General features: G+C 33.1%; 2 protein-coding genes across 2 annotated transcripts; both read left to right on the plus strand.

Annotated features, from left to right (window-relative positions):
* The first annotated feature begins 396 nt into the window (after positions 1–396).
* LOC124446031 (mortality factor 4-like protein 1) lies at positions 397–2050 on the plus strand. Its single transcript, XM_046996823.1, has 2 exons — positions 397–725; positions 1267–2050. The coding sequence occupies exons 1-2, from the start codon at positions 496–498 to the stop codon at positions 1922–1924; spliced, it is 888 nt and encodes a 295-aa protein (XP_046852779.1). The 5' UTR covers positions 397–495; the 3' UTR covers positions 1925–2050.
* Positions 2051–2532: 482 nt separating this feature from the next.
* On the plus strand, positions 2533–10220 carry LOC124446604 (ras GTPase-activating protein-binding protein 2-like). The gene is made up of 14 exons (XM_046997442.1): positions 2533–2696; positions 4226–4331; positions 5113–5191; positions 5272–5373; positions 5775–5846; positions 5938–6034; positions 6492–6633; positions 6849–6951; positions 7038–7245; positions 7599–7696; positions 8489–8693; positions 9474–9511; positions 9607–9666; positions 9793–10220. The coding sequence occupies exons 2-14, from the start codon at positions 4228–4230 to the stop codon at positions 10033–10035; spliced, it is 1551 nt and encodes a 516-aa protein (XP_046853398.1). The 5' UTR covers positions 2533–2696; positions 4226–4227; the 3' UTR covers positions 10036–10220.
* Positions 10221–10586: the final 366 nt, after the last annotated feature.

Below are 10586 nucleotides of genomic sequence, written 5' to 3' on the forward strand. Positions count from 1 at the left end.
TCGGCTACCGCTCTAATCCACATGTTAACTAATAATTCACAATCGCCTATGGTGGTACTATAAATCTATAACTTATAATTGCAAAAAAGAGCCTGGATACTGGGTAAGGGGATACGAGGTATATTCTGGGTACATTACATTTATTGGGTACGCATATTGGTACCACCGTGATTAGTACACATTGTGGCCAAGCTGGAGGCTGCAGTGAACTGTAATACAAACAGTTGTTATTATAATTCACTGGCGGGCTGTGTGTGGCTGAGTTGCAGGCTCATGCGGGCACATTGTATTATGTAATTTTTGACTAATTTATTACCTTTATGTGTGTGGCTGAGTTGCGGGCTCATGCGGGAACATTGCATTATGTAATTTTTGACTAATTTATTACCTTACGTCATAATCATTTTCGACCACGTTTTAAAAGAAGCAACAGTTTAACGAAAAGTATCGTATATTTTGTAAGACATTCTTGGTAACTTTAGTACAACGAATAGAATGCCTCAAAAAATGAAATTTTCTGATGGTGAGAGAGTACTTTGTTACCATGGACCATTAATTTACGAAGCAAAATGTCTTAAAGGAATAATGAAGGAGAAAATTCCAAAATATCTTGTCCATTATAATGGTTGGAATAAAAATTGGGATGAGGTTGTACCGGAAAGTAGAGTTTTAAAATACTGTGATGCTAATCTACAGAAACAAAAGGAACTCAAGGAACAAAATATGTAAGTGTTTGTAGCGAATGCTAGATACACGTTTCCCTTGTGGACAGTTGACTTACCTCTAGCCTCATGTAAAGTGTCCTTAAACTTAAGGAAAGCCTTCCTAAAATCTAAAGGATCGTCGAAGCATTTTATAATTCGTTAAAGTGACTAAGTTTTCTTATTATTTCGCATGGTATAAATTACGACGTTTTCATTAAGAGCATCAAACATACCTTAATTCCTTTGAAAATTAACTTTGGCTGTTATGTAATGCAATGCTGAGTTAACTGCCTTGGACCTCATCAAAGTCATCATCTGTGTCGTAGCCAGCCTGTAAGATTGATAACACTACTAGTTTTAGAACTGTAGATTTCTAAAGAATCGAATAAAGCAATTGATTTAAAATTTACAAAGCATGACCGAACTTGCAAACTGGCATATGCCACTATGTAAGTTTCCATAAGTCACTAGTTTAACATCTAAAGTCATCCATTTGTAAAGGAAAAAGAATTGAAATAACTAGCATAGTTTCTGTAATGACTACAAGTTTTTTGCCTTATAGGAAAAGCAAGAAAGCCAAAAAGAAGGTTGAAAAAGGAAGTGATATTAGTGACAGATGTAATAAGCGTGACTTATCAACCGAAAGTCTTTCTCGAAGAAAGAGATCACGATTAGCAAACAGCGAAAATGATGATAATTTCTTACCACGTGCTGATATAAGAATTGCAATACCTCCTGAACTTCAACACTTTCTGGTTGATGACTGGGATCTTATAACAAGACAGAAACAGCTTGTGCCATTGCCTAGAAAAAAAACAGTTAATCACATCCTTCAGGATTATGTTGATTCTGTTGCTGAAAATTCAGATGGTATACGACCAGGTGTAGCTGAAGAAATGACACAAGGAATTAAAGTTTATTTCAATGTCATGCTTGGAACACAACTTTTATACAAGTTTGAAAGACCACAGTATGGAGATCTTTTGAATGATACACCTAATTGTTCTATGTGTGATATCTATGGTGTGGAACACTTGTTGAGATTATTTATTCGTTTGGGAAATGCCCTATGCTATTCCAACTTTGACGACAAAAGTATACAGTTTGTTGTCTCTTGTATACAAGATTTTTTGAATTATCTTAGTCGTGAAGCGGAAACCTTATTTAATCTTGATTATATAAATGCAACTCCAGAATATCATAGACGAGCAACTACTTGAAAAGCAAATTTCTAGTTAGGTAATATTGTCATTTTTGTTATTGATTTAATTTTGTTGTTGTTGAGATATAAAAAAAAGTCATTGCAATTGAAAATGAATTAGATTTCACTAGTTAAATGAATGGAAGTTCTGTGTATTGTTTTGTATTTGTTCTGCTGTTTCTGTAATTTTTGGCTAGCTTGCCAAAAATGCTTGACCTTTTCAAAACCCTACTCATTGTGCAACAACACAAACTTAAAGGCAGCAACAGCTATACTTGTTTGTTTTAGTAAACGAAGCAAAGTTATTTATAATTGCTTTGCTATGTTGAAGTGTTGGAATCCTGATTAACATTACATTTGCAGACTAATGATTAATTCTTAAAATTATTTTCTGCATCAAATTCACATAGAATGATTGCAGTTTTTCCTAGCAATTTTTTCAAGAAGCAAAGTTTAAATGTGTTTGGTGTTTTGACAAGTGACTGTAAAGATTTATGCTATGAATTGATATAGATAAGCATGAGATGATCCATTCCCATTGATCAGGATGATCCACTGGGATGATCAGATTAGATGGTGATCACGAATACAAAAGTATGCGCATTATGTAATAAAATAGAGAATACTGCGCATATTGTAAGTCGTCATTCTCCATGTGGGTCGTATTGTGTTGTGGAGTTAACAACACTTTACGCCGAATTTTTTCGTAGTTTATCGTATAATTCATTGACCAAAACCAGAGAAACATCAAATATGATCTTAACCCTTTGGGATTAATACAAAATTTTGAGGTAAGAAAAACAAAAACATGTAAATGCGACTGTTCAACTACAATTTCATTGTGTATGACATGAAACGCGATCACAAAGCAGTGAAACAACCGGTAACTTTTTCGACTTCATTTTATTCAATTTGTTTGACTGTAGAAATGTTTTGTCTAACATTTAAGTTCAACTTGTTGGCATTTTATTCTACAGCTGATACTGAATTTGGTACGTTCTCTGTCAATGATTTTGTGTTTGACTTATCGGCTATTTTTCCTTTTGTGGGGGGGACGTTGCTAAAGCCCAATGCTGACTGCAGGAATTATCTGAAATAATAATCTCTTGAGGAAAGTTTGGGCACCAGGTTATTCGCTCAAAAAATTGTGAATCTTATGTTCAATCGTATGCCTATGAAACCTTTTTAAGCCATTCGTTAATACATATTTCGTAATTATTTCTTTGGCGTTTTGTTTATGTTGATAGTTATTTGTTCAGTTGCTGCTAATGCATTTGTAAAATTTTGTGCATTTTTAAGTTAGCATTGAAAACTGATCTTTTGTCTGCTGACCTAGGTAAAAAAAGAGTAGAATTGCCATTCTCATTGATATTTATATTCAACTGCTTTTGCTTCCTATTTTCATTTGTTTTTCTTTTTAACAACCCAAGAGGACATTTTAATAACTCATAGTGATACCAAGATATATCAATCTTGGCATTTATATAAATGGTACATTGGAAGTGAAAAGAGCAAAGTGTTTGTTGTAAATGTCTTGCATGAAGCAGAGATACTATAAAATGTTCAGGAAAATTCATTGGATGTGATTTTTATGATGAATATCTGTGAATTGCTCATCTATGTTCAATAGTTATGTATTTTGTTAAATTAATTTCTAGGAAATTCACTATTTTATGCTATGTCTACATAAAATTAAATAGCACAAATGAAGAATCGATAATTTTTTTTAACAAGATGTGACAAACAAGATACTTGATTCAGATTGATTATCAACTGCATGGCTTTTTGTGTCTTTTTTTGTCATCTTAACTCATAGTGAAAATTTACATGGAAAAAATTGCTTTTAATGTTATTGTACAATTTTCTCCCTGGAATATACCATCCACATTTGTGTGATTTGTAAAAGAAATAGTATTATCCAATATAATTTCTTACACTTGGCATGTGATTATTTGAGCATTATTGGTGTATTAAATTAGTAGCAATAAATTACAATTTAACTGTTCTTTAATCTAGAATGACTTTGTTTAAAGGACCTTTTGAAATGCAATTCTTGTTATATTGCCTACTTTTTAATTTATGTCAACCAAATGACTAGAAAATTATTGTTTTGGTCAATAAACATAGAACTCTTATTTTTCCATTTTTTGTTGAAAAATATTATGAAACTTTTTCATTTCTAAACTTACTAAACAATATCCTTATTTACACCTTGGCGCTACTCCTTTAAGAACATGTAATTATTGGAACTAAAATGTTCATTCTCAACTTATTGATTTACAATTATTTTAATTTTATCAGTTTATTTTAATTGCTTTAGAAATGCCTGTTATGGCAAACGAAAAACCTTCTGCTGAACATGTAGGACGGGAGTTTGTTCGTCAATATTACACAATGTTGAACAAAGATCCAAGGCAGGTTCACAGGTATGTCAATTTACTCGAAGATAAAACTTCAGAAACTAATATATTATGTAAATGTTGTATGGAGAAATGTTTTGTTTTATGTGTTGCTTTGAGAATCTGTTTTTTTGAGAATGTCTTGTTTTTATCCATATTGTTTAACTTTTCAACATAAAGTAGTTGGAATAATGAAGTGTGGTGCTGTGCAATCAGTTCATGAATTGTCAGTTCCTTGAATTTCAAACTCGGGCTTTGTATATTTTATAACTCAAATATTTGGGCTGGTTAGTTTTGCAAATCACTATTGTATTTTGAGATAATAAAGGATCAGTGTGCAAATTAGTTCAGGATGTGCTTTTAGTTTTAGAGGCAAATCGATATTACGTATTTATTATGATTGCTAAATTAATATTTTAAAGGAACAAATTCATATGATTTATATGTTGACTGCAATTGTTTTCATTTCAAAACAATGAAAACATTCAGTAAGCAAAACAATGTAAAATGTTATTTGACTCATTTCATTTCCAAACAATGAAAACATTCACTAAGGAAAACAATGAAAATAACATCTGGAACTAAAATTTCTACATATGTGAAGTAAAATTTTTATACTCCAACTTTCAATCATAAGTTAGCATGTGTCAATGCAATGTTGTGTCATGCATAAAATGTTTTATCATTTTCAAGTTTTTCTATTTTAGCCAATAGTTGTCATTCAATTATCTTCTGATTGTAAATTTCTAAAGTCCTGTCTAGAGTTCATTTGGAGTATGTGTAGTAATTTATTGGCCTACTTTTTTAGATTTTATTCCAAAGATTCTGTGTTCTTTCATGGTGGTCCTGGTAACTTGCGCTGTAAAAACCCTGTAGTTGGACAAGAGGTATGACCAATGGAGATCAAGGCATTTTAGTGTACTGTCCTTACCTAGAGTGACATTTTTGATGTTTCTGATTTTTTTAGGAGATATATGAACAAATAGAAAATCTCAATTTTAAGGATTGTCATGCAAAAATACTTCAGGTTGACAGCCAATTCACTGTCAGTGACAGTGTTGTTGTGCAGGTCTGTGGCAAACATATTTTTAAATTCATTTCATTCAATTCATTTGCTCACCATCTTCCTTGCTCAATTTATGGCTGAAATTTTTATCCCAAAGTAATTAACTTTTTTTGTTTTTCTCATAACATGCACTCATTAACACCTTCCTTTCTATCATCTTAAACCATTTTTTTGCCATCTCAACCAGTACTTCCTTTAATTGCAACATCTCTTTCAATTCCTTTGTCCTCATTTTCTTCACCATTTTCTCCCCACATTGTGAAACCATTTTGTTCATGTGTGTTAAAATAATTTTTAGTTTATGGTACCTGTATATTAATTTTCAATTTTTTATAAGGAATTTTGTCCTTACCATACGTAGATTGGCTTTGTGATATGACAACAACATTTGCATTAATTACTAGGTGTGTGGTGAGTTTTCTAACAATGGAGAACCAACAAAGAAATTTGTTCAGACATTTGTTCTTGTCCCAGAGGTTTGTATTTGTCAATATGAACTATATCTATGTGTTTCACTACTGATTATTTTTTATATGTATGTATCTTGATCTTTTCTTTTTAATCTAGGGATCTAAAAAGTATCATGTTCGAAATGATATCTTCAGATATCAAGAAGATGGCTTTCCAGATGAAGTTAGCGATGAAACTGGTGATCTTGCAAATGGTTTGTACTTTTATTATAATAAATTTTGTGTTGGCTACTGTAGAAGTTCTGGTTACAAATTGAGGAAGCTCAAGTGTTTTACATCAATTACAGTGTGCGAATTAACGGTGTGCAATGTGCAATTTGCACGTCGATTTAGCTAAAATGAAAACAGTTGCACATCACTTTTTCAAACGATGTGCAAAAATCAGCGGTTTTAACCAAAAACACTGTCGTAAATCATATGAATTTGTTCAAGTTTAAAAATATTAATTTAGCAATTAGCGCTATATAATAATTAATGTAATATGGATTTGATTATGCCTCTAAAGAAACACTTTTGGCAAAAAAATTGCACATCGTTTTTTCTGAACTAATTCGCACACTGATCAATTAACGTTATTTGCACTATTCATTGATCACTTAAAGTGTATTGCTATAAATGTCACTGCCATTGTATTAATTTATGTATATTTAGAATCTGAAGGTGATGATGAAGTTATAGATGAAAGAGAACTGGACAACAAATCGGAACAATTCAACAACTCAGTTAATGTTGATTCTGATCAAACTTCTGCTGTATCTGTAAGCTATTCTCCAGAAAATGAACAGAAAAATGGGTAAGTAATGTTTGGTTGTATATTGGGTTTGTACATACTTATATAATTCTTAAAATTAATGTTTTAATGCTGCAACTAGAACCTGGTTTGAAAAACCTAAGTGTGCATGAAAGATAAATCTGCCTATCTAGATGTTTATGTTCTAATGCAATTTTGCATGTTTGTTTGATTTATGCAGTGTGGGTGAACCTTGTTATGTCACTTGTCTATTTTAGTGCCATGCAAAATGGAACTTCTGATATGCACGATGAATTTGGAAACGATGAAAAGGAGACAAATGATGAAACTGAACTTGAAGAAGTCGTTGTTGACAATCCGGTAAGTGGATAGACATACCTGAAGAACTTATGTTTTATTGAGTTTTTTGAAATTTCAATGTGGCAAATGTCAAACTGTATTTTTAGTTTAATGTGGAGGAATCAGCTTCTGCAGCTTGTAATGAAGAAAGTATCTCAGACAACCATGCAAATGATGATGCAGTTTACCAACCAGAAGAGGTCCCAGATTTCAATGATATTCAAAACACTGAAAGCCCAGCTGCAGATGAAGATGCAGTAGAACAGTCCATCGAAGAAACAAATGAGAAAGGAGATGCAGTTGAACTTAAACAAGGTTGACATGTTTTTAAATCCTTTTAAATATGTATATATAATGAACCATTTATTTCCTCTAATATTTGTTGCTAAAACATAAACTATTTTGAGCCTTTCTCTATTGGAAGTTCAATTAAACTTTATTGACAGCACATTAAAGTATTGTTGATGGAAGCGAGGGTAAACTCCTCTAATTAGTGGAGCCATTTAATTATGTAACGTTGTTCAATTCTTCACTCATGTTTTGAATTGCGCTTAATTTTTACTTATGTATATAAGCAGACCTCAAAGTTTATATATTTCCTACTTACAGCCATTTGATATTTGTCCTCACTGGCACTGTCCATTGACTATATTTTTTTGTTTTCTTAGAGTCATCCGGTCCTGTTTCATGGGCTGCTCTCGCTAGCAAGACGCCAAAGCCCGGTGCTCAGTCCACCCGGTCATATGAACCCAAGAAGCAACTAGTGGTAAGTATTGTGCTGTTGTTGCAAGGGGTTTGTAAATTATTAATTTTCAATGAGGCATGTGTTGTATCAACTCTGTTTTTTACATTCATTTTGTTATTGTACTTCTCTACAATTATGAATTTAATATTGATTATATTGATGGCAAAATACTATATTATTACTTTCCTCTCTACCATAAATGCATTTAATATGGATTATACGTATTGATGGCTAATTACAATTGATCTTGCCATTAGGCATTTCGAAACTTTTTTGATGTATCAGTATGACACATGGAAAACATGATTTCTCTTGACGAATTGCACACTGCTAGAACCCAATAGATTACATTGATGAAATTTGGGCGTATATTGTGTGCTATATTAACTCTGAGATTTCGCTAACACCATCAGATGTTACTTTGCATCCATGAATGGAGTTTGATAGTAGAACTCAGAACATCTTGTTTCGTTTTTGTTTATGAAGTAACGTATTTTGTCATCTGATTCATTGAATATGTGAAATAGAACACATGTAATGCTGTAGGGGTCATTCTAAGATCTCCCATTTCCCAAAATGAATAGTTATTAGAAAGTGTATAGCTCTAAAGGTTAAGATGGGCAGTTCCCAAAAAATCAAGGGAAAATATGTTGGATTACTAATAAGTGAAAATGTCAAAACATTCAACCCTACACTACGTCGTAGTTACGCTTTAAAAAGTGTTCCCAAGGATATAAAACAACGCATATATACGTACGTATGTATGTAGTATTCAAGACTTTATTTTATGTCGATCTTTGGACGTTTTTTTAGACGACTTCGGTTCATTCTAACCCCGAGCATGTTTCAAAAAGTCAGCCCCAACGGTCTGGCGGAGTCAGTCGAGGAAATGTTGGCACAAATAATTCAGGCTCGAAGGATCGATTTAATGGAAGAAATGCCCCTGATAATTGCCAAGTGTTTATTGGCAATCTTCCTTACGGTCTTGAAGAGCAAAAAGTATATGATGCATTCTCACGTAAGTTAGTTGTTTTGTAGAACTACATAAACAAAGGATATCCTTTGCCTTTCGCAAAAATTGATCTACGTATAGTATTTGAAAATTATTTTCTTTGGGCTCTCGTTTATCACCACTTTCACCGTGTTCTTTGGGTTTCGTTTATCACCACTTTCACCGTGTCCTTTGGGTTCTCGTTTATCACCACTTTCACCGTGTCCTTTGGGTTCTCGTTTATCACCACTTTCACCGTGTTCTTTGGGTTCTCGTTTATCACCACTTTCACCGTGTCCTTTGGGTTCTCGTTTATCACCACTTTCACCAAGTTAGCAACATTTCAATAAGTTCATTTTTATATCGTATCTGCAGTAAGAGTCCTCTTCAAATTTTCTTTCGTGGATGACTAGATTTTTGCTCCTTTAGTTATTTTAGCTAGAACTCGCTTGATGTCTTTGTCATATATACAGGTGAATCTTTGCATTAAGATTGTTGAATTTTTTTATTGGGATTATTTATTGTGTGTGATGACGCGATTTCACGGATCTTGACTCGCGTAATTTGTGTTAACGCACATCAGTTTAACCTGGAAAAGAAGACTACTATGTTTCTGGGCGTACAAGTTGTGCTAGATCAAATACAAGGTTTCGCAAACACCATCAGATGTTTTCATTCATCGATGAATGGGGTTTGATAGTAGAACTTGTAACATGAACCCGACATCACTATCACTCTTCTAAATGATAATTCCGAATTGTTAGCAACTCTCCTGAATTTGTTTGTAATTCTGTTTTATTGTTGTAGATTTTGGAAAGATTGTCGACGTCCGTTTGAATCCCAAGGTATATCAATAAATGCACTTTTTAATTGAAAGAAAAACGTGAACTAAAGTTTGTAAATCAATTCTTGTTAATTAATATTTTAATTTTTTCTGTAGAATTTTGGTTTCGTTATTTTTGACTCTCCAGAACCAGCCGAACAAGTTTTAAAGCATGTGGTATGTATTTGGTTTGTAAATACTATGAATCGAATTATGTATGGCCACACCGGTCACGCGGTGTGCTTAATTTGAAAATTTCTAAGAAATATATCTACTGATAGTTGATTTTGTTTCATTTTTTAGCCAATACAAATAAATGGACAAGACATAAATATCGAAGAAAAGAAACCTAGTGGTTCTTTTGGTCGTGGTGGCCGTGGTGGATTGCCAGGTAATCGAGGGAAACCAGGTGCATCAGGTAGAGGTGGTATGAATGCTCGTGAGGGCAAGCGTGCTACAGGGGGGAATGCAGCTGCAGGTGGACGTGGTGGAACAGGAGGAGGGCAAAATAACTCTACCGCACGTGCAAGGCGTGATAGAAGATAAACTCTAAATATACACAACAGTCGTTGAACAAAAACACGTGAAATAGTCAAATAGACAAAGCAGTTTACCCCATTGTAATATGGAATAAAATTTGATAAAGACTCAATCGTAGATCATCAATAACATTGAAATACTTAGTATATCAGTGTGTAAATTTTAACTGAAATAAATCGTTTCTAACAGAAGCAACGCGCTCATTCTAGGTTTAAACATCTATAGGCCCGTTCACACCATCTGGTTTTGTCGGATCCTAAAAAACGGGTCGTGTGAGCACACATAAAGTAAGCATCCGACAGTCGGATCTGTCAATCTAAAAACTCGGATGGAAATCGAACATGCTCAATTTTCATCTGACAAGATCAAAGGAAGCCGACCAGTCAAATTACATAGATTTGAAAAAGGCTTGAAAACAATAACAAAAATACGATAAATTTATCGATAAATGTAGTGGATAACTCAAATGACTGTTAAACGACTATAAATATCTAAACGAATATAAATATCAACAAAATTATCGGACCGTCTAAACAAGTAACATAAAGGACCGAAAC

Source organism: Xenia sp. Carnegie-2017, unplaced genomic scaffold (genome assembly GCF_021976095.1).
Source record: "Xenia sp. Carnegie-2017 unplaced genomic scaffold, XeniaSp_v1 HiC_scaffold_22, whole genome shotgun sequence".
Classification (NCBI taxonomy): Eukaryota; Metazoa; Cnidaria; class Anthozoa; order Malacalcyonacea; family Xeniidae; genus Xenia; species Xenia sp. Carnegie-2017.